This window comes from Octopus bimaculoides, chromosome 11, assembly GCF_046866305.1.
Source record: "Octopus bimaculoides isolate indiv1 chromosome 11, ASM4686630v1, whole genome shotgun sequence".
Lineage (NCBI taxonomy): Eukaryota > Metazoa > Mollusca > Cephalopoda > Octopoda > Octopodidae > Octopus > Octopus bimaculoides.
Window position 1 is genome coordinate 62,639,509 of NC_142938.1, and position 24,997 is coordinate 62,664,505.

Genomic DNA, 24,997 nt, shown 5'->3' on the forward strand with positions numbered 1-24,997 from the left:
GCCTCCTACCTCAGGTGGAGATAACTCTAGCTTTTCCTCCTCATGAATCGATAAGTAAAACTTCTCTAATCATGAGCAGCCCGCGGTCCGCAGGAGTTTCTGAATAGCACGCCCTAAGAAAAATTACCTTCTTTTTTAATTGTGCAGCCAGCTTGTCGAAAAAGGTTATATTTATATTCACGCGGTCATTCCACATTGTTGAAATAGCATCTTAATCGCCATTAAATTGCACCCCACTGTTTGGGAACCACCGAAGTAGGTTGTTGTGGGGTTTGTGAGAAGGTCAATCCGTAAACTTTTCATTGGGCTTTGGTGCCTACGCACAAAACTACTTGAGGACTTGAATAAAGAGAGCAGACTCGAGGTTTGTTACTGCTCGTATTGAAACAGGTACTTAATCAACACAAGGTGGGTCAAATACGCAGAGTTTGATAGCAAAAAATACCTACACAAACACACATATACATACATACAAACACATACATGCATACATACATACACACATACATACATACAGCCGAGCTACTGAGAAATTTACAGATACTCCACCCAGACTACAAGTTCAGATTCATACCCGTGATTGTTGGGGCATTGGGATATGTAACGAACTGCCTCAACAAAAACCTGGAAAAATTAGGGTTCTCAAAACCTGAAAAAAAAAGGCTGATTAGAAGACTACAGATTCAAGCCATCAATGGAACTGTAGAGATATGTAAAACTTTCCAAAAATTTAGCACATAAATACATAAGCATGCATCTGTAGTGACGTCATATTGGCGCCAAAAAGGCATAGTCGCCATTGCTGAATCCTTATCCACGCATGCGTGGATTTCAACATCCAAGCGTTCCCGCTTCTCTTCTGTCTCTTTTCCCGCAGACAGCGACCAAGCAAGACGTCAAAGCAAGCTCTCTTATTTGAGTGTGGTTGAACGAAGTTGTCTCTACAACGACACCAGCTCGAAGAACCGTACATCTACATTTCAGGCTACTCAAAAACCGGACAATTGGAAGCTGTTTTATTTTCCACCATACAATAAATATTTGTTGTTGTTGATCAGATTGGAGTTTCTGCGTTCAGTTCACTTCTAATTTAACATAGGAAAGTTAGGTGTACATCTAATGATGTATAACCCACTTTCCTAAACATCTAAAACGCATCCATAAAACAAACATACAAATCTGCGCATACACTAACACCAAATACTGCACACACACACATATGCACAAATACCTAGATGATGTTGATAAAAGTTCCAATGAAGGAGCCTTGAATCTATGTTAGAGTCCGGCTCTTTCTCTATGGACAAGAAATACAGAAATGAAACTGATTGATAACATACATACATACACGGTGGCACCTTGAAAAATTTGTTGTCGAATATTTCGACCCCAATACTTTTTTTAAAAATCTTTTTAAGCCTGGTACTTATTCTATCGGGCTCTTTTACCGAACCACTAAGTTACTTGTTTCAGTCATTTGACTACGACCATGCTGGTGCACCACCTTAAAAAATTTTTAGTCGAATTTATCGACCCCTGTGCCTATTTTTAAAGCCTAGTACCTATCCTATCGATCTCTTTGCCGAGTCTCTAATTTACAGGGGTGCAAACAAACGGGTACCGGTTGTCACACATACAAACATATATATTCTTTTATCTGTTTCAGTTATTTGACTGCGGCCATGCTGGAGCACCGCCTTTAGTTGAACAAATCGACCCCAGGATTTATTTTTTGTGGGCCCTGTACTTATTATATCGGTTTAAGTTACGGGGACGTGAACACACCAGTGTCGGTTGTGAAGCGATGGTGGGGGAACAAAGACAGACACACAAACACATAATACATACATACATATATATATATATATATATATATATATATATACGACGGGATTCTTTCAGTTTCTGTCTACCAAATCCACTCACAAGGCTTTGGTAGGCCCGAGGCTATAGTAGAAGACACTTGCCCAAGGTGCCACGCAGTGAACTAAACCCGATAAAACATTCTTTCAGTTTCGTTTACCAAATCCACTCACAAGGATTTGGTTGGCCCATAGTTATAGTAGAAGGCACTTGCCCAAAGTGTCACGCAGTGTTTACTGAACCATGTGGTTGAGAAGCAATCTTCTTGCCACACGTGCTATAGCAGTGATATATATACTTATCTCACATTTTATTTCACTATCACTAGCTTTATCTTGTATAATATAATCACTACTATAAGTAAAATTTAGTATATTATGTTACGTCACCGCCCCCTAAACCCAAATGTTCCCTTCGACATGCCCAGCGTCCCCTTGGGCCGGTACCATCTACGTTGAGAACCCTTGGTGTGGTCGTGCAGATCAGCCCCAGTAATTATTTTTAAGCTTGGTACTTAGTCTATCACTTACTCTTTTGCTGAACCGCTAGCATACGACGAAGTAAAGGAACTGATACCAGTAGTGAAACACAAGCACAATCACACACACACACACACACACACACAATCACACACACACAAACAAATAAACAAACAAACAATGTAACCGTTAATTCAGACATTTTATTTTCTGTCGTCTTGTTTTCTCTCCGCACTCCTTTCTGTAGATGAGCGTAGGCACGAAACGACACAAATTTCTTCCATTTTTCCTGACCGTTAAACTAACACAACCTTTATAGTTGAAACTGTTAGAAAAACAAAAGTGCAACGTGGATTCATAGAATTCCATGGCTGTCATCCTACGGATATAAAGTGGTTACTCATAATTTCTGAAACTCGTGCACATGGCACATTATGGTATATTCCACAATATACATTAGTTTAATATCTGGCTGACCCTCCTTTAGCATCAATTACCGCTTTTATACGGTTAGGCATTGAATCAGCTACTTTCTTGCAGGTGCTAGGCACAATTTTACTCCATTCTTTTCTCAACTTGTGTTACAAATGCTCTTTATTTTTAATTGTTGTGTTCCTGATAGCTTCACCAAGAGTTCCCCATAGGGAGGCGGAACGGACGCACATACGTTCGAATTCCTCTTGAACGGTGCAGAGGGAGGCCGAACGGACGCACGTACGTTCAAATTCCGCTCGAACGGTGCAAAGGGAGGCCGAACCGACGCCGTACGTTCGAATTCCGCTCGAACGGCGCAGAGGGAGGCCGAGCGGACGCACGTAGTTTTGAATTCCGCTCGACCGGTGCGCAGGGAGGCCGAACGGAAGTACGTACGTTCGAATTCAGCTCGAACGGTGCAGAGCGAGGCCGAACGAACACACGTACGTTCGAATTCCGCTCGAACGGTGCAGAGGGAGGCCGAAAGGACGTACGTACGTTCGAATTCCGCTCGAACGGTGCAGAGGGAGGCCGAGCGGACGCACGTAGTTTTGAATTCTGCTCGACCGGTGCGCAGGGAGGCCGAACGGACGCACGTACGTTCAAATTCCGCTCGAACGGCGCAGAGGGAGGCCGAACGGACGCACGAACGTTCGAATTCAGCTCGAACGGTGCAGAGGGAGGCCGAACGAACGCACGTACGTTCGAATTCCGCTCGAACGGTGCAGAGGGAGGCCGAACGGACGAACGTACGTTCGAATACCGCTCGAACGGTGCAGAGGGAGGCGGAACGGACGCACGTACGTTCGAATTCCGCTCGAACGGTGCACCGGGAGGCCGAACGGACGCACGTACGTTCGAATTCAGCTCGAACGGTGCAGAGAGAAGCCGAACGGGCGCACATACGTTCGAATTCCGCTCGAACGGCGCAGAGGGAGGCCGAACGGACGCACGTACTTTCGAATAACGCTCGAACGGTGCAGAGGGAGGCCGAACTGACGCACGTACGTTCGAATTCAGCTCGAACGGTGCAGAGGGAGGCCGAACGAACGTACGAAGGTTCGATACCGCTCGAACGGTGCAGAGGGAGGCGGAACGGACGCACGTACGTTCGAATTCCGCTCGAACGGTGCAGAGGAAGGCCGAACGGACGCACGTACTTTCGAATTCCGCTCGATCGGTGCAGAGAGAGGCCGAACGGACGCACGCACGTTCGAATTCAGCTCGAACGGTGCAGAGGGAGGCCGAACGGAGGCACGTGCGTTCGAATTCCGCTCGAACGGCGCGGAGGGATGCCGAACGGACGTACGTACTTTCGAATTCCGCTCGAACGGTGCAGAGGAGGCCGATCGGACGCACGTAGTTTTGAATTCCGCTTGACCGATGCGCAGGGAGGCCGAACGGACGCACGTACGTTCGAATTCAGCTCGAACGGTGCAGAGCGAGGCCGAACGGACGCACGTACGTTGGAATTCCGTTCGAACGGTGCAGAGGGAGGCCGAACGGACGAACGTGCGTTCGAATTCCGCACGAACGGTGCAGAGGGAGGCCGAACGGACGCACGTACGTTCAAATTCCGCTCGAACGGTGCAAAGGGAGTCCGAACCGACGCCGTACGTTCGAATTCCGCTCGAACGGCGCAGAGGGAGGCCGAACGGACGCACGAACGTTCGAATTCAGCTCGAACGGTGCAGAGCGAGGCCGAACGGACGCACGTACGTTGGAATTCCGTTCGAACGGTGCAGAGGGAGGCCGAACGGACGAACGTGCGTTCGAATTCCGCACGAACGGTGCAGAGGGAGGCCGAACGGACGCACGTACGTTCAAATTCCGCTCGAACGGTGCAAAGGGAGTCCGAACCGACGCCGTACGTTCGAATTCCGCTCGAACGGCGCAGAGGGAGGCCGAACGGACGCACGAACGTTCGAATTCAGCTCGAACGGTGCAGAGGGAGGCCGAACGAACGCACGTACTTTCGAATTCCGCTCGAACGGTGCAGAGGAGGCCGAACGGACGCACGTAGTTTTGAATTCCGCTCGACCGGTGCGCAGGGAGGCCGAACGGACGCACGTACGTTCGAATTCAGCTCGAACGGTGCAGAGCGAGGCCGAACGGACGCACGTACGTTGGAATTCCGCTCGAACGGTGCAGAGGGAGGCCGAACGGACGAACGTGCGTTCGAATTCCGCACGAAAGGTGCAGAGGGAGGCCGAACGGACGTACGTAGGTTCGAATACCGCTCGAACGGTGCAGAGGGAGGCGGAACGGGCGCACGTACGTTAGATATCCGCTCGAACGGTGCAGAGGGAGGCCGAACGGACGCACGTACTTTCGAATTCCGCTCGAGTGGTGCAGAGGGAGGCCGAACGGACGCACATACGTTCGAATTCCTCTCGAACGGTGCAGAGGGAGGCCGAACGGACGCACGTACGCTCAAATTCCGCTCGAACGGTGCAAAGGGAGGCCGAACCGACGCCGTACGTTCGAATTCCGCTCGAACGGCGCAGAGGGAGGCCGAACGGACGCACGAACGTTCGAATTCAGCTCGAACGGTGCAGAGGGAGGCCGAACGAACGCACGTACGTTCGAATTCCGCTCGAACGGTGCAGAGGGAGGCCGAACGTACGTTCGAATACCGCACGAACGGTGCAGAGGGAGGCCGAACGGACGTACGTCGGTCCGAATACCGCTCGAACGGTGCAGAGGGAGGCGGAACGGGCGCACGTACGTTAGATATCCGCTCGAACGGTGCAGAGGGAGGCCGAACGGACGCACGTACTTTCGAATTCCGCTTGAGTGGTGCAGAGGGAGGCCGAACGGACGCACATACGTTCGAATTCCTCTTGAACGGTGCAGAGGGAGGCCGAACGAACGCACGTACGTTCGAATTCTGCTCGAACGGTGCAGAGGGAGGCCGAAAGGACGTACGTACGTTCGAATTCCGCTCGAACGATGCAGAGGGAGGCCGAGCGGACGCACGTAGTTTTGAATTCCGCTCGACCGGTGCGCAGGGAGGCCGAGCCGACGCCGTACGTTCGAATTCCGCTCGAACGGCGCAGAGGGAGGCCGAACGGACACACGTACGTTCGAATTCAGCACGAACGGTGCAGAGGGAGGCCGAACGGACGAACGTGCGTTCGAATACCGCTCGAACGGTGCAGAGGGAGCCCGAACGTGCGCATGTACGTTAGATATCCGCTCGAACGGTGCAGAGGGAGGCCGAACGGACGCACGTACTTTCGAATTTCGCTCGAGTGGTGCAGAGGGAGGCCGAACGGACGCACATACGTTCGAATTCCTCTTGAACGGTGCAGAGGGAGGCCGAACGGACGCACGTACGTTCAAATTCCGCTCGAACGGTGCAAAGGGAGGCCGAGCCGACGCCGTACGATCGAATTCCGCTCGAACGGCGCAGAGGGAGGCCGAACGGACGCACGAACGTTCGAATTCAGCTCGAACGGTGCAGAGGGAGGCCGAACGAACGCACGTACGTTCGAATTACGCTCGAACGGTGCAGAGGGAGGCCGAAAGGACGTACGTACGTTCGAATTCCGCTCGAACGGTGCAGAGGGAGGCCGAGCGGACGCACGTAGTTTTGAATTCCGCTCGACCGGTGCGCAGGGAGGCCGAACGGGCGAACGTACGTTCGAATTCAGCTCGAAAGGTGCACCGGGAGGCCGAACGAACGCACGTACTTTGGAATTCCGCTCGAACGGTGCAGAGGGAGGCGGAACGGACGAACGTGCGTTCGAATTCCGCTCGATCGGTGCAGAGGGAGGCCGAACGGACGCACGTACGTTCGAATTCCGCTCGAACGGCGCGGAGGGAGGCCGAACGGACGCACGTACCTTCGAATTCCGCTCGAACGGTGCAGAGGGAGGCCGAGCGGACGCACGTAGTTTTGAATTCCGCTCGACCGGTGCGCAGGGAGGCCGAACGGATGCACGTACGTTCGAATTCAGCTCGAACGGTGCAGAGGGAGGCCGAACGGACGAACGTGCGTTTGAATACCGCTCGAACGGTGCAGAGGGTGGCCGAACGTGCGCACGTACGTTAGATAGCCGCTCGAACGGTGCAGAGGGAGGCCGAACGGACGCACGTACTTTCGAATTTCGCTCGAGTGGCGCAGAGGGAGGCCGAACGGACGCACATACGTTCGAATTCCTCTTGAACGGTGCAGAGGGAGGCCGAACGGACGCACGTACGTTCAAATTCCGCTCGAACGGTGCAAAGGGAGGCCGAGCCGACGCCGTACGTTCGAATTCCGCCCGAACGGCGCAGAGGGAGGCCGAACGGACGCACGAACGTTCGAAATCAGCTCGTACGGTGCAGAGGGAGGCCGAACGAACGCACGTACGTTCGAATTCCGCTCGAACGGTGCAGAGGGAGGCCGAAAGGACGTACGTACGTTCGAATTCCGCTCGAACGGTGCAGAGGGAGGCCGAGCGGACGCACGTAGTTTTGAATTCCGCTCGACCGGTGCGCAGGGAGGCCGAACGGACGAAGGTGCGTTCGAATTCCGCTCGATCGGTGCAGAGGGAGGCCGAACGGACGCACGTACGTTCGAATTCCGCTCGAACGGCGCGGACGGAGGCCGAACGGACGCACGTACTTTCGAATTCCGCTCGAACGGTGCAGAGGAGGCCGAACGGACGCACGTAGTTTTGAATTCCGCTCGACCGGTGCGCAGGGAGGCCGAACGGACGCACGAACGTTCGAATTCAGCTCGAACGGTGCAGAGCGAGGCCGAACGGACGCACGTACGTTGGAATTCCGCTCGAACGGTGCAGAGGGAGGCCGAACGGACGAACGTGCGTTCGAATTCCGCACGAAAGGTGCAGAGGGAGGCCGAACGGACGTACGTAGGTTCGAATTCCGCTCGAGTGGTGCAGAGGGAGGCCGAACGGACGCACATACGTTCGAATTCCTCTTGAACGGTGCAGAGGGAGGCCGAACGGACGCACGTACGTTCAAATTCCGCTCGAACGGCGCAGAGGGAGGCCGAACGGACGCACGAACGTTCGAATTCAGCTCGAACGGTGCAGAGGGAGGCCGAACGAACGCACGTACGTTCGAATTCCGCTCGAACGGTGCAGAGGGAGGCCGAACGGACGAACGTACATTCGAATACCGCTCGAACGGTGCAGAGGGAAGCGGAACGGACGCACGTACGTTCGAATTCCGCTCGAACGGTGCACCGGGAGGCCGAACGGACGCACGTACGTTCGAATTCAGCTCGAACGGTGCAGAGAGAAGCCGAACGGGCGCACATACGTTCGAATTCCGCTCGAACGGCGCAGAGGGAGGCCGAACGGGCGCACGTACTTTCGAATAACGCTTGAACGGTGCAGAGGGAAGCCGAACTGACGCACGTACGTTCGAATTCAGCTCGAACGGTGCAGAGGGAGGCCGAACGAACGTACGTAGGTTCGATACCGCTCGAACGGTGCAGAGGGAGGCGGAACGGACGCACGTACGTTCGAATTTCGCTCGAACGGTGCAGAGGAAGGCCGAACGGACGCACGTACTTTCGAATTCCGCTCGATCGGTGCAGAGAGAGGCCGAACGGACGCACGCACGTTCGAATTCAGCTCGAACGGTGCAGAGGGAGGCCGAACGGAGGCACGTGCGTTCGAATTCCGCTCGAACGGCGCGGAGGGATGCCGAACGGACGCACGTACTTTCGAATTCCGCTCGAACGGTGCAGAGGAGGCCGATCGGACGCACGTAGTTTTGAATTCCGCTTGACCGATGCGCAGGGAGGCCGAACGGACGCACGTACGTTCGAATTCAGCTCGAACGGTGCAGAGCGAGGCCGAACCGACGCACGTACGTTGAAATTCCGCTCGAACGGTGCAGAGGGAGGCCGAACGGACGAACGTGCGTTCGAATTCCGCACGAACGGTGCAGAGGGAGGCCGAACGGACGTACGTCGGTCCGAATACCGCTCGAACGGTGCAGAGGGAGGCGGAACGGGCGCACGTACGTTAGATATCCGCTCGAACGGTGCAGAGGGAGGCCGAACGGACGCACGTACTTTCGAATTCCGCTCGAGTGGTGCAGAGGGAGGCCGAACGAACGCACATACGTTCGAATTCATCTTGAACGGTGCAGAGGTAGGCCGAACGGACGCACGTACGTTCAAATTCCGCTCGAACGGTGCAAAGGGAGGCCGAACCGACGCCGTACGTTCGAATTCCGCTCGAACGGCGCAGAGGGAGGCCGAACGGACGCACGAATGTTCGAATTCAGCTCGAACGGTGCAGAGGGAGGCCGAACGAACGCACGTACGTTCGAATTCCGCTCGAACGGTGCAGAGGGAGGCCGAAAGGACGTACGTACGTTCGAATTCCGCTCGAACGATGCAGAGGGAGGCCGAGCGGACGCACGTAGTTTTGAATTCCGCTCGACCGGTGCGCAGGGAGGCCGAGCCGACGCCGTACGTTCGAATTCCGCTCGAACGGCGCAGAGGGAGGCCGAACGGACGCACGTACGTTCGAATTCAGCTCGAACGGTGCAGAGGGAGGCCGAACGGACGAACGTGCGTTCGAATACCGCTCGAACGGTGCAGAGGGAGGCTGAACGTGCGCATGTACGTTAGATATCCGCTCGAACGGTGCAGAGGGAGGCCGAACGGACGCACGTACTTTCGAATTTCGCTCGAGTGGTGCAGAGGGAGGCCGAACGGACGCACATACGTTCGAATTCCTCTTGAACGGTGCAGAGGGAGGCCGAACGGACGCACGTATGTTCAAATTCCGCTCGAACGGTGCAAAGGGAGGCCGAGCCGACGCCGTACGATCGAATTCCGCTCGAACGGCGCAGAGGGAGGCCGAACGGACGCACGAACGTTCGAATTCAGCTAGAACGGTGCAGAGGGAGGCCGAACGAACGCACGTACGTTCGAATTCCGCTCGAACGGTGCAGAGGGAGGCCGAAAGGACGTACGTACGTTCGAATTCCGCTCGAACGGTGCAGAGGGAGGCCGAGCGGACGCACGTTGTTTTGAATTCCGCTCGACCGGTGCGCAGGGAGGCCGAACGGACGCACGTACGTTCGAATTTAGCTCGAAAGCTGCAGAGCGAGGCCGAACGAACGCACGTACGTTGGAATTCCGCTCGAACGGTGCAGAGGGAGGCGGAACGGACGAACGTGCGTTCGAATTCCGCTGGATCGGTGCAGAGGGAGGCTGAACGGACGCACGTACGTTCGAATTCCGCTCGAACGGCGCGGAGGGAGGCCGAACGGACGCACGTACTTTCGAATTCCGCTCGAACGGTGCAGAGGGAGGCCAAGCGGACGCACGTAGTTTTGAATTCCGCTCGACCGGTGCGCAGGGAGGCCGAACGGACGCACGTACGTTCGAATTCCGCCCGAACGGTGCAGAGGAGGCCGAACGGACGCACGTAGTTTTGAATTCCGTTCGACCGGTGCGCAGGGAGGCCGAACGGACGCACGTACGTTGGAATTCCGCTCGAACAGTGCAGAGGGAGGCGGAACGGACGAACGTGCGTTCGAATTCCGCTCGATCGGTGCAGAGGGAGGCCGAACGGACGCACGTACGTTCGAATTCCGCTCGAACGGCGCGGAGGGAGGCCGAACGGACGCACGTACTTTCGAATACCGCTCGAACGGTGCAGAGGGAGGCCGAGCGGACGCACGTAGTTTTGAATTCCGCTCGACCGGTGCGCAGGGAGGCCGAACGGATGCCCGTACGTTCGAATTCAGCTCGAACGGTGCAGAGCGAGGCCGAACGGACGAACGTGCGTTTGAATACCGCTCGAACGGTGCAGAGGGTGGCCGAACGTGCGCACGTACGTTAGATAGCCGCTCGAACGGTGCAGAGGGAGGCCGAACGGACGCACGTACTTTCGAATTTCGCTCGAGTGGTGCAGAGGGAGGCCGAACGGACGCACATACGTTCGAATTCCTCTTGAACGGTGCAGAGGGAGGCCGAACAGACGCACGTACGTTCAAATTCCGCTCGAACGGTGCAAAGGGAGGCCGAGCCGACGCCGTACGTTCGAATTCCGCCCGAACGGCGCAGAGGGAGGCCGAACGGACGCACGAACGTTCGAAATCAGCTCGAACGGTGCAGAGGGAGGCCGAACGAACGCACGTACGTTCGAATTCCGCTCGAACGGTGCAGAGGGAGGCGGAACGGACGCACGTAGTTTTGAATTCCGCTCGACCGGTGCGAAGGGAGGCCGAACGGACGAAGGTGCGTTCGAATTCCGCTCGAAAGTTGCAGAGCGAGGCCGAACGGACGCACGTACGTTGGAATTCCGCTCGAACGGTGCAGAGGGAGGCGGAACGGACGCACGTAGTTTTGAATTCCGCTCGACCGGTGCGCAGGGAGGCCGAACGGACGAAGGTGCGTTCGAATTCCGCTCGATCGGTGCAGAGGGAGGTCGAACGGACGCACGTACGTTCGAATTCCGCTCGAACGGCGCGGACGGAGGCCGAAAGGACGTACGTACGTTCGAATTCCGCTCGAACGATGCAGAGGGAGGCCGAAAGGACGTACGTACGTTCGAATTCCGCTCGAACGATGCAGAGGGAGGCCGAGCGGACGCACGTAGTTTTGAATTCCGCTCGACCGGTGCGCAGGGAGGCCGAGCCGACGCCGTACGTTCGAATTCCGCTCGAACGGCGCAGAGGGAGGCCGAACGGACGCACGTACGTACGAATTCAGCTCGAACGGTGCAGAGGGAGGCCGAACGGACGAACGTGCGTTCGAATACCGCTCGAACGGTGCAGAGGGAGGCTGAACGTGCGCATGTACGTTAGATATCCGCTCGAACGGTGCAGAGGGAGGCCGAACGGACGCACGTACTTTCGAATTTCGCTCGAGTGGTGCAGAGGGAGGCCGAACGGACGCACATACGTTCGAATTCCTCTTGAACGGTGCAGAGGGAGGCCGAACGGACGCACGTACGTTCAAATTCCGCTCGAACGGTGCAAAGGGAGGCCGAGCCGACGCCGTACGATCGAATTCCGCTCGAACGGCGCAGAGGGAGGCCGAACGGACGCACGAACGTTCGAATTCAGCTAGAACGGTGCAGAGGGAGGCCGAACGAACGCACGTACGTTCGAATTCCGCTCGAACGGTGCAGAGGGAGGCCGAACGGACGAAGGTGCGTTCGAATTCCGCTCGAAAGTTGCAGAGCGAGGCCGAACGGACGCACGTACGTTGGAATTCCGCTCGAACGGTGCAGAGGGAGGCGGAACGGACGCACGTAGTTTTGAATTCCGCTCGACCGGTGCGCAGGGAGGCCGAACGGACGCACATACGTTCGAATTCCTCTTGAACGGTGCAGACGGACTTTCGATCACACCAGCGGTTCGCCGGTGGGAGGCCGCCGCCGCTGCTTCTGCAGGCTCTTTCCTCGTCTCCTAATCGCTCGGTCGCTTCCTTCTCACTCCCACGACCTGCTCGTTGTCCGTCGACCTCCTCGGCCGCGTGTCCCAGAGTTATATAGTGTGTGTGCAACACACGGACACACACTCGCGATTGGCATTGCCGCCGAGACGACGGCTTTTCGATCGCACCGGCGGAGGCCACCGCCTAAACGTCGGTCTGAATTCGGCCGCTCCGAACGACTCTGCGGGTACGCAGCGGTGACCGTCGGCGTGTCCATCTACTTTGGGTCCGACCGCGTCAGCGTCCGACTGCCGTTTCTTGCCCCCTAATATAGTCTGGATCCACTTGGGGTATGAGGATCACCTTGACCCGTGACTGTTCCGCTGAGTCCGACCCGCCGCTCATATCGCGGCCGAGACTACGGCCTTTCGATCGCACTGCCACCTCGCCTGCGGGTGGCCGCCGCTGATGCGTCTGCAGCCTCTTTGCTTGCTCCTAATCGCTCGCTCGCTTGACCTGTTCGTTATCCGTCGACTGCGTGTCCTAGCGTGCGTAACACATGGACACACACACACGCGTTCAGAATCGCCGCAGGGACGACTGCCTTCCGATCGCACCGGCAGCTTGCCACCTAACCTTCGACCAGCGCATAAGCGTCGGTCTGAATTTGGTCGCCCCGAACGACTCTGCGGGTAAGCGGCAGCGACCGCCGATCGACAGTTTAGCGTGTCCCTCCACTGCAAGTCTCAGACACATTTTGCTCCGTCTCGATCACTCCTCTGCTGTTTTATTACTCGTCTCAAGTAGTCCTCATCGGTTGCCTACATGTGGAAAACTCTACCTTGGTTGCCCACCCCTGGAAAACGCTTCAGCTGCCCATATCTGGAGCACTCATCGTCGGTTGCTCACTAGCTTCCTTCCTTCTCACTGCTACGAGTCACTCGACCAACTCATTATCCGTCGACAGCGTGCTCAAGCATGTGTAACACACGAACACACACACACTCGTGGTCAATATCGCCGCTGAGACAATGGCCTTTCGATTGCACCCGTGGTCCGTTGGCTGCAGCTGCCGCCGAAGTATGTGCACTTAGTTCGCTAGTGTCAAACGACGCTGCGTGTAAGTGGCGGCGACCATCGGCGTGTACTGCCGTGGTATGGCCAAGTTCGTAAGCATCGAACTGCCGTCTCTTGCCCCCTAATATAGTCCGACCCCGCCTCCTTTGGGTGTGAGGCTCATTATGAGCCGTTAGTGTCTCGGAAAACTGCATGTTGGACTGTGTCGTGGTATCGACCGCATCTCTCATGCGGCTTGGTACACCGCCTACATGACAGGCTATCGATCGCACCACGGCTTTGCCGGCGGCCACCGCCGCCAGAGCATTGGACGGCTCTTTGCTCGCTTAATTCTCACTGCAACAAGTTACTCGACCAACTCATTATCTGGAGCACTCATCGTCGGTTACTTGCTTGCTACCTTCCTTCTCACTGCTACGACTCACTCGACCAACACATTATCCGTCAACCGCTTCTACTCACATTATACAAGGTCTATGAAAACAATTAGGATGTGGCAGGAATGAGACAGAGAGAGAAAGATGATGGTGATGAAGTGAATGAAAAAAAGTAGTTATTCAGTAAATAATAAAATGAATGTATGTGACTGCATCTGAAAGGGAAAAAAGAACAAAGAGAGAAGACAAGAAGGAAGAAAAGGAAAAGGTATGGCATAATAAAAAGAGTGAGTCTATAGAATGTCAAAAGTAGACATCAAGATAACAATATATAGAATTAAAGAAATGAATTAATCAAAAACTCATCTGGTCTTACACCAGTTTTTTTTTTTTGTCTTTATTTATTATTCCCTCGTATCATTTTATCTCCAATGATTCAATATCTATATTTATCAGTCAAATAAAGAGAAAATATTAAGCAATCAGAATAAATTATTGGTTTGAAAAATAATCTGGGAAGATTATTATCTCAGCATTTTATTATTATTATTATTAATATCATTATCTTCATCATCCTCATCATTGTCTTTCTTTTTGGCAGTGAGAACCATGTAAGAGAAAACATTTATTTGTTACAATTTTCAAGACTAAATGCATTAAATATCATATGACCATAGTTGAGAATGGTACTGGTGTCACATGAAATGGCACAGCAATACATTCACATTTATCTAGATCACATAGAAGGTCACTGGCAGAATTTTAACAATGAAGTACCAAGTCATTCACCATTTATTTTTCAGATGAAATATGGCCCTCAGTTTTAACATGTGATAAACCAAACAAAACATGACAATCAATCAATCAATACATATACATACATATATACATATATATATATATGTGTCATTGTTATTAACCAGACTGTCTGGTAGCATTATACACTGCTGCTAGAATGGCAGCTCATTGCATTGTTGAAGCTTTCAAATGATGTCACTCCAGTGGCAAGGCAGGCAGGTCGACATTTCCCTGAAATAGAATGCCAGTCCATTGCAAGATACTCATTTACAGCCAAATGGATTGGAGTAATATGAAATGAAGTGTCTTGCTCAAGAACACAATGCACCACCAGTCTGGGAGTTGAAACCACAAGCTTGCAATTGGGAGTGCAACACCCTAATCACTTAGCCATATGCCTTCATTGTGTGTGTGTGTGTGTGTGCATGTGTGTGTGTGATCAAAACGACTCCAAAAAGAGATGAGACTTGTGTTGGTCTGTGCCTGAATTTCCATCATGGGGAGTGGAAAAACCGAAAGTTTTGGACAGTCTTTTTCTCTGAGGAAAAGTTGACAGAAGAGAAATTAAGAGACTGCAGAGTTTTACATTCTCTACATTAGGAAAATTCTGCTACTGACTCTTTTTAATTTCTCTCTAGTCAATTTCTCTCTTGTCAATTTTTCTAAATGATACACACACATACATACATACATACATACATACATAGATGCATGCATGCATGTGCGCGCGCGCACACACACACACAAATTAATGAGAGTAGAAATAGATATCAATCAAGTAACATCAATTTAAACCAGTGGTCTAGCATATTAAAAAAAACCCCAAAGATTTAAAAATTATATTACAATTAATACAAGTAATGACCACTAAAGTGGATTCCTATATGCTAGAGATAGACGTCAAATCGCCTTACCACAAAGAGTGTGTTCTCAAGAAATAAAAAACCAGCAAACGCCAAAATGTACATCTATCTCTAGCATATAGGAATCCACTTTAGTGGTCATTCCTCTTAATTGTAATATATATATATATATATATATATATATATATATGTATATGTATGTATGTATGTATGTATGTATGTATGTATGTATGTATGTATGTATGTATGTATGTATGACAGACAACATATAACAATCAATTCATTTGATAATCAGTAAATATATTACAGGGATTCAACATACAGATATTTAACATAAGACTTAAATTACAGATTTGGTCACCTACTTGGTGCAAATACTGTAGCAGAAGCAGTTTCTGCAGTAACATTAGTAGTAATAGCTGTAGAACTAGTTGTTGTTGCTTCTGTTTGTGTAGGTAACAGTGGGGTTATCAGTTTGGGGGCAGAGGGAGGAGTTGTTAACGTTGAAGTTACCACTGTAGGCACAGTAGGAGGTAACGTTGCAGTTACTAGAGTGGACGTAGAAGGGGTAGGTATTGTAGAGGTTACTAGTGTTTGTCCTGGAGGCAGTGGCAACATACAGGTTACTTGAGTTTGTGCAGGAAGAGGAGGAGGTAATGTTGTAGTTATTTGTGTTTGAGTAGGAGGGAGAGGTAACACAGAGGTTACTTGTGTAGGTGCAGGAGGAGGTAACGTGGTGGCCAGTATTTGTGCAGGAGGGGGTGGTAATGTTGAAGTTACTTGTGCTTGCACAAGAGTGGGAGGTAATGCTGCAGTTTCCAGTGTGGATGTTGGTGGAGGAGGAGGAGGTAATGTAGTTGTTGTTACCAGTGCTGGTACTGACATCTGGGGAACACCAGAATTTACATTCGCTGGGTTCTCAGCTGAGCTGTTTTGACTTGCATCTGTCTTTGATGCCATTGTTGGAGACACAAGGTACATGTGAACAACAGTCTGCTTTTGATTCTTAGGACGTACTTCAACTAATATTACTTTTTGAGTGCCGTTATCATTGCTAATCTCAGCTTCAGTGATGCTGACAATCTCATCTTGTAAAGTATTGATGTGTTTGTTCAAGCCCATTTGCTGTAGAAATGTTCTTGCCAATGAACTGCTATCTTTAACAACTTCAGCAGAGTTATCCACCAAATTTGGTGTGGCATTTTGATTAGTTGCAGGAATCTCTTTGCCACCAACTGCTTTGGTTGACTCTGGAGTTTCCTCTGTGATAGTGGACGGACAAGTCTTGCTGCTGTCCACAGCACTGGTTGTAGCATTCTCTTCACCCGTACTCATTGATCCGCTCCGACCAAGTTCCATTAATATGCCCACAACCTCTTCCTCTGCATTTGTTTGGTTGTTGCTGACTTTCTCCTGTTGAGCTCTTTGGACCACATTGTTAGGCTTTTTACCGGTTTCATTCCCAGTGCTGCAAAACAAGTTCATGAAATCAACAAATTGAAGAACAGACAATATATCAAAAATCTCTTTGGCTTTTATAAAAATAGCAATAACTATACAGATTCAAGAACAATCATGGGCTATATATATATATAGATGTTTGCGAGACAACCAAAATGATGAAACTAGTCAAAAAGGTGGGAGAGAGAGAGAAAATAAGATAGGAAAAAAATAGGGAGAAAATGAAAGAGACAACATGAGTTGCATCTGGTATTTTATTAGATTTCTTTTGTTTTAAACGTAATTTCAGTACAATGTTATTATATATACACAGTAAAGATGTTTTATTTTGTTTTTTCATTTGGTTTGTAAGATTCTTGTTGTGAATTCATGTGTTGAAACAGATTTTGTTGTATCTTGGAAAGGTCATTATGCCAATAACAAACATACATGCACTTGTTCTATTTTGCTTCTTGAATTACTATTTGTTAATAGACTAACATTTAATCAATTAATTAACTGGTCTTCCATTGATCTTTCAGTCAATCAATCAGCTAGGCAAACAGACCTGGAGTAGAGAGGGAATATCATTGATAATATCACAATTGGTAACTAAATGACTTTGACCAACATAGCTGATAGATTGATTGTCCAAATGATAAATCAAACAATTGATTAGTTAATTGGTGTTAACTAATTGGCTAATAATAATGATAATTTCAAATTTTGACACAAGACCAGCAATTTTGGGGAAAGGAGCATGTTGATTGCATCAACCCCACTGTTCAATTGGTACTTATTTTATCAACCCCAAAATGATGTACAGCAAAGTCAACCTTGGCAGCATTTGAACTCAGAAAGTAAAGATGGACAAACTGCTGCTTAGCATTTTGCTTGGTGTGCTGACGATTCTGCTAGTTTGCCAAGTGAAATAGAACCAGTGCATGTGTGTATTATCAGCATAATGACCCTCTCAAGATACAACAAAAAATGTCATAATGAGAATTAAAAAAAGAAACAATTTCATACTTCCTGTATCAAATTATAATTTAGCAACAATTAATATTAATGGTCCAGATATTAAGTAGTAAAAGTGCTTGCATTAAATAGATGAATGAAAATTTGGTCCATGTCATGGCAGCATGAAAAATACGTTAAGACAAAGGTAACATTGATGATGAATAATAAGTTGAATTAACTGAAGGCAATAGAGTAATCAGTGTCATTAAGAAAATGAGTAATTAAGACAATAAGTCATGTAATATAACAGTTTCAGGAGACAAAACAATGAGCTGTTAATTATAATAATTAGTTGATGGTATTTTCACATCAAATTCGAATCACTGCTACTGATGAAAGTAAGTTAGATGGAAGTATAGTTAGAGGTTAGTGATGTTGCTAAATATTGCAAATGGAAAATTCAGACTAAGCTCTCAGAGAAAAAAGACAGACCTAATATTAGACCAGCACAACAGCAGCAAAAAAGATAGACCAGGCAAATTGCAACCTACAGGACTTTCTGAATGGCATACCCAACAAAAAATTATTTTGAGTTTTTTAAAGTAGCATAGCCTACTTGATGATGAAGTAGGTCTCATGTAGCCCACTTCTGGAAAAAAGTTACTTGTACTTGTTCTAGACCAACATGACATACAAAAAGATAGACTAACATAGCAGAGACAAAGACTGACCAAATTTTAGATCAATGTGATAGCCCCCCCCCCCCCCCACACACACACACACCAAAAAAAAAAAAAAGACCATCAGCAGAGAAAAATAATAAATTTTAAATCCACAATTGTCAAGTGAGCTGGAAGACCAATGAATAAGAAAGTACCTGTGTGGTTGGTTGAATGATCTACAGGTTCATCTGACCTCAGACAAATAGCAACCAAATCTTCAGATTACACCCTCCTATGTTAAAAAGATGAGGCACTGAATGATGCAAACGTTAACGCACTATGATTGGATAATAAATGGTTGGAACTATCATTATTATCCTTTTACGTCCCCATTCCATGCTGGCATGGGTTTGCTGATTTCACAGGATCTGATGGGCCCAAGGACTGTATTGCATTTCAGTGTCTGTTTAGCAGGTTTTCTATAGCTGGATGCCCTTTCTAATGCCAACCACAAAGCACTGGCACAAGTGAGGTCACCAGTAACTCACAAGACAAGGCTCCTCACTGCTACCTAAACTGACTGTACATTAACACTACAGTCAACACTGACTGTACTATGACCACTACTGCCTAACTGAGCATAGTAAATGATCAATTATATGAATGGTCTTACTATTATTATGGTATGTGAAAAACACAGGCAATGTATTTAATGAGAAATAAGATTATAAAAGACTGTTTGAAATACTCGAGCATTGCTTCAGCAATACATATACTAAAATTGGAATGATACGCAAATTCGTGAAGCGTTCCATATTTTTAAAACACCATTTTGAGCGTGGCCGTCGCCAGTACCGCCTGACTGGCCCTTGTGCCGGTGGTACGTAAAAGCACCCACTACACTCGCGGAGTGGTTAGCGTAGTGGGTGCTTTATATATGCCACCGGCATGGGTGCCAGTTACGAAACACCACAACTACGATTTCACTTGGCTTGACAGGTCTTCTCAAGCACAGTATATTGCCAAAGGTCATGGTCACTGATTCTGTGAGGCCCAAAGTTTGAAAGGTGCAAAACTGGCATAGGCTATGATTACAATTTCACTTGGCTTGACAGGTCTTCTCAAGCATGACATATTGCCAAAGGGATATATACATTATATTATCTCACTAACATGTCAAAAGCACCCAGGATACTCTGTTAAGTGACTGGCATTTGGAAGAGTGTCCAACCATAGAAACCATGCAAAAGTAGACATTGGATCTGCAGTCCTTTGGGTTCTGTTAAACTGCCCAATCCACGCCAGCATGCAAATGGATATCAAGTGCTGATGCCAAGTGAAAAGCACCTGTACCAATGCCACATAAAAGCACCTCCACTGGTGCTGTGTAAAAGCATCCGGTACATTCAGTAAAGTGGTTGGTGTTAAGAAGGACATTCAGCTGTAGAGACCATGCCAAAACAGCATGGAGCCTGGGTAGCTCTTCAACAGGCCAGCTCCGGTCAAACTGTCCAACCCAAGCCAGCATGGAAAATGGACATTAAATGATGACAATGACATTATAGTATGGGTCAGTCAGGACAGTAGTTACAGTATAGTCAATTAGAAGAGTAGCTATAGAATGGTCAGTTAAAACAACACATGTTTAGAGGATCAGCTAAGAGTATAGATAGGACAGAAAAAAGGATGTCACTGAAAGGTTTCCAAAACATGTTGACAAAGACTTTGTTAATATAAAGATGATTTTGCTACTGTGATTTCCTCTGCATTGCATAAGTGTTTAGAGTGTGGTGGGGCAGATGGTGCAGGAGGCGGGGGGGGGGGGGGGGGTAGCAATTGTGGGGTTTGTTAGGGGCAGGTACTAAAGGATGTCTGGAGACAGCTAGTGTAGAATGTGTATGACAAGCAGTGTTGAGTGTCTGGGGGACAGGCAGTGTAAGGTGTGTGCAAGGGAGGAGTCAGTGTAAGTGTGTTGGGAGCAAGCAGTATAGAAAGTGTGGGACAGTCAGTATATATTTATGTATGTGTGTATACGTCTGTGTTTGTCTCCTCACTACTGCTTGACAACCAGTATTGGTTTGTTTACATCCCAATAACTTAACAGTTCAGCAAAAGAGGCTAATAGAATAAGTACCAGGCTTAAAAAATATATGCTAGGGTCGATTTCTCTGATAAAACCCTTTGAGGCAGTGCCACAGCAAGGCCTCAGTCCAAAGACTGAAACAAGCAGTTACCAAAAAAAAAAAAAAAAAAAAAACGATCATGAAAATGAAGATGATACCAATATGGCAAACAACTTTCTCTTGTAGTGACAGTGAGGTGCCAAATTCTAAATTCATAGTTCTGTGTAGATATAGAAGGAAAGAGGAGAACCTGTGAGTAAACAATCACTGATATATGTGCACAGGTACACACCTATGCTGTCTGGAATAAAAACAGAAAATTCCCCGTATAATTGATCCCTAAATAACAGTGCAGGCAAGAATTTACCTCAAAATTCAATGCCTAGTAAACCCAAATATTATGCTAAAATTATTGTGCAAACAGACTTGTGCAACTGCAATTAAGAAATCTCACCATTTAATTTAGTTAATTGCAACCAACTAGGAATATGTGCTGACAGAAACAACAACTGTACATGTAAAACTGTACAACTGTAAAAGTGAAATGATTTGATTTCAACAGTGGAACTCAAAGTAGATAAAGCTATAAATAATAGTATATAAATATTGGGTTTAAAAATCCTTTGGGTATAAAAAGTTGATTGGTGCCTGTGAAACTTGAACCCACATCTCCAGTAAACAAGACAGACATTCCACTATTACATGCTATTATTTATAGCTTCACCAACTTTGAGTTCCATGGTTATAACTGAATCAATTCAGATCTTTCAAGCTTTTCTAAATTCTAAAGTTCTAAAAAATGAAATATTGAGAAAATATATAAATAAAAATACAGAGTTACATCCCAATAACTTAGCAGTTCAGCAAAAGAGGCTAATAGAATAAGTACCAGGCTTAAAAAATATATGCTAGGGTCGATTTCTTTGATAAAACCCTTTGAGGCAGTGCCACAGGATGATAAAATCTCAGTTACACCCATAAAAACAAAACATTTATTCCCAACAGATCACAATGACTATCAAATGAACCTCATTGGTTATGGACTACCTCAAATGTAAACCACTGAATCTTTTTTGTATAGGAACCAACTTTGAACCCACAAAATAATGGAAAGATCAACCTAATAAGAGAGAAATTCAAAATAAAGATAATGCAAGAATTGAAAAAAAAAAAAACTTTGTTTAAAAAATATGATTGGAAAGATGTAAGACCTGAGTTACATAAATAATTTATAGGTTTGTAGGTCTCACCTGAAACTGGTAAAAATCAAAGAGAACTACTGAAAAGAAGTTGAGGGTTCATAATTTACATTTATCTTTAAATATATATATATATACAGGAATAAGCACATAAATGTGAAACAAGGTGGAAAAAATAGTACTTGAATACCAGAGGTAGAGTAATATGCTTTATTAAAAAGCAGCAGAAATATAACAAAAACTGTTACTATTCCTGTTCAAAATCTGAGTAACAGTTTTTGTGATATTTCTGCTGCTTTTTAATAAAGTATATATATATATATATATATATATATATATATATATATATATATTATTATATGTATTTATTTTCTCTTGGTTAATAATTAACTCCGACAAAATAAATTGGTTAATAGATACCAGGGTAGCAAAGATCACAAAATGACTGTGGTGTAACTTCTGTTTATGAGGTAGAAACTCCGTTATTTTGGGTAATTGAGTAAATATAAAAATTTAATAAATGGAGTAATACGCATATGTTTAATGAATTCCTTTATTTCCAACATATGTTTCAAAGATTACAAATGGTTCCTTCCAAAGGAATAAGTGATGTTGATAAAGATGTAATCTTCTCATCAGGGAAATACATGGGAACCAGCTTAACCGTAAGACATTTTAACCGAATGTGATAACTGTAGGTAGGTAGGTAGATATATATATATATATATATATATATATATATATATATATATATATATATATATATATGTATATGTATATATATATATATATATAATATAAATAATATATATATGTGCATATATACATACGTACATGTACATACATCTATACGTATATATATATATATGCATATGTGGGCATGGATGTCATGAAACATGTACAGCAAAAAATACGAAGCACGAGTACATGTAATATGAACTATTTTTCAAACAACGAAAGACACAAATGGAAAACAAGACAAACAACACAATGCATATACTGCATTACTCGCCCCAAATGCAAAGAGAATTATATTGGCGAAACCAATAATTCCCTTTGCCAACATGCAAGAATCCACAAACAACACATCTGACGAGAGGAGCTACAGAAAATTCCACTGAGCAAACATTTGGAGATATGTGAAGGAAAATTCAAAATCTTAAATTAAAACCATGACTAATTCAAATACTAAAACTCCTTTTCTTTTTCTCTTCTTTTTCTTCCCCCACCTTAAAAGGCCACTAACTACTAAACAAACAAGTCTGACCATACAACAAAAAAAACATATAGGGATTGATAAAATATGGTGGCCGACTGTAAGACAGTAAACAGTGAAGGTAGATAAGGAGAGGAAAGCGAATTCAATGAAAAAATGACAAACGAACCTTGAATCATGGTTGGTCTTATTGCCTTCACAATAAGGTTCCTGTTCTGGTATGATGAGTATATCATCTTGGACAGCTTCTTCCATAACAACTTCTTGTGTGGGAGAGGAACCAGCTTCTGACTCAATGATGAAATCCTTTTTGCAAACTGTGCAGGATAAAAATTCATTGTTGAATGGAAGATAAAAAATTTTTTGAGACAATTATAATAGCAACCCTTTAGCATTTAAATTATTGTCAAATGTAATGCTTATTTATTCAAATTGTTTTGAATTTATCATGCATTACCTCGTAGCTTTCAGATTTCAATGATAGGATTGTATATTTTTAGAATGATATGTTGGTGCTTCGTAAAAAGCTCCCAGTACACTGTAAAGTGGTTGGCATTAGGAAGGGCATCCAGCCATAGAAACCATGCCAAAACAGACAACTGGAGCCTGCTGCAGATCTTAGGCTTGCCAGTTCCTGTACAATCCATGCCAACATGGAACATAGACAAAATGATGAAATGGTGATATTATAGGGTAGGTGTGAGAGACCAGATCTAGCTGGTTTGAACATAAAACAGGTAGAATATATGACTGGTTTAAATGCTAAAGGGTTAACAACGTTTTTTTTACATTTCAATGTTTATAATAATAACGGTTTCAAGTTTTGGCACAAGGCAAGCAATTTTACAGGAAAGGGGTTAGTTGATTATAGAGGCCCCAGTATTCATCTGGTACTTTATTTTATCAACCCCAAGAAAAATCACTGATTAATGATTTAATAACTAGTTTTTGGAGGATTTTTATAAATTACATTTCATATAATAGCTAAAATGTGATCGTTAATTGTTTCCAACAGAAGTTAAATCTTCTGAAAAAAAAAGTGAAATGGGTGAATGGGCACACAGAGATAATTCTATATGATAACCTATGACAATATATGAAATGTCATCTTTTCTGAAAATGATTACATCACTTGATACTCTGTTAACTAGTCTAGTCATAGCTCTGTGTCTGTCTCTCTTCAATAACATGCTGCCACCACTAAATGGGGCTGTACTATATGGTCAGTTAGCCTTTTTGTTCAAGTATAGTACTCTATTTCATAACTTTACATAAACAGCAGACCTGGAACATGTGGAACGTAAAAATGAAAACAATTTGATAAATGGTACCAGAGTGAAGCTGAACACAGATATAAATACACACACACGAGGTTCTGTACAGTTTCTGTCTACCAAATTTCACTAACAGGTCTCAGTCAAGCCAGTGAAATAACAGAAGATGCTTGCCAACATGGCACAAAGTAGTACCAAACATGAAACTACATGGTTACAAAACAAACTTATTAATCACACTTCCATGCGTTCACCTAGAGACAATAGTGTGGTCAAGTTGCTAGCTTTCCAACCATATGGTTTCACATTCAGTCCCACTGTATGGCACCTAGAACAAGTGTTGTTTCTCCTATAGCCCTGGTCCAAATAAAGCCTTGTGAGTGGATTTGGTAAACAGAAACTGATTGAGGCCAGTCATATTATATAGCTCACAACAACTATGTCACTCAGTGCATAGATGTGCCAGCCTATGTGTAGATGCATGACCTAATTTGCAGACAAACACAGTGTGTTAAAGAATCAGTGTGAAAACATAAGAAAAAGAGTGTGTTGACAATTCAGTTGTTACACAATACTGAAGGTACAAAGGGAAAGACAAGAAGAAATGAAAACCATTAACAAAAAATTTAACCTTTCTTTTGTTTTTTCTTGGGAGTATTTGCAGCTGCTGTTTTATTATTCTTCTTTATTTTGGCAGTTTTCTCTTGCTTTGTCTTCTTGGCAGAAGCTTCCTCTTCGTCTGCTTCATCTTCACTCTCAGATTTGTCTTCAAACAAATGTTCATCAAAATGTAGCTGTTGTTCTGCACATAAACACATAAACAACAGC

At 46.7% G+C, this 24,997-nt stretch overlaps 1 protein-coding gene across 4 annotated transcripts in view; it reads right to left on the minus strand.

Annotated features, from left to right (window-relative positions):
• Window positions 1–15,574: 15,574 nt before the first annotated feature.
• Window positions 15,575–24,997, minus strand: part of LOC106875735 (uncharacterized) — a 34,688-nt gene continuing 25,265 nt past the window's right edge. For all 4 annotated transcript variants that reach the window (XM_089360212.1, XM_089360213.1, XM_089360214.1 and 1 more), the window contains 3 exons: window positions 24,801–24,971; window positions 23,065–23,212; window positions 15,575–16,763 (listed from right to left, as the gene is read on the minus strand). In XM_089360212.1, the coding sequence (XP_089216338.1) occupies window positions 15,653–16,763; window positions 23,065–23,212; window positions 24,801–24,971 (1,430 nt within the window). In that variant the 3' untranslated portion in view covers window positions 15,575–15,652. The remainder of the gene's footprint in view (window positions 16,764–23,064; window positions 23,213–24,800; window positions 24,972–24,997) is intronic.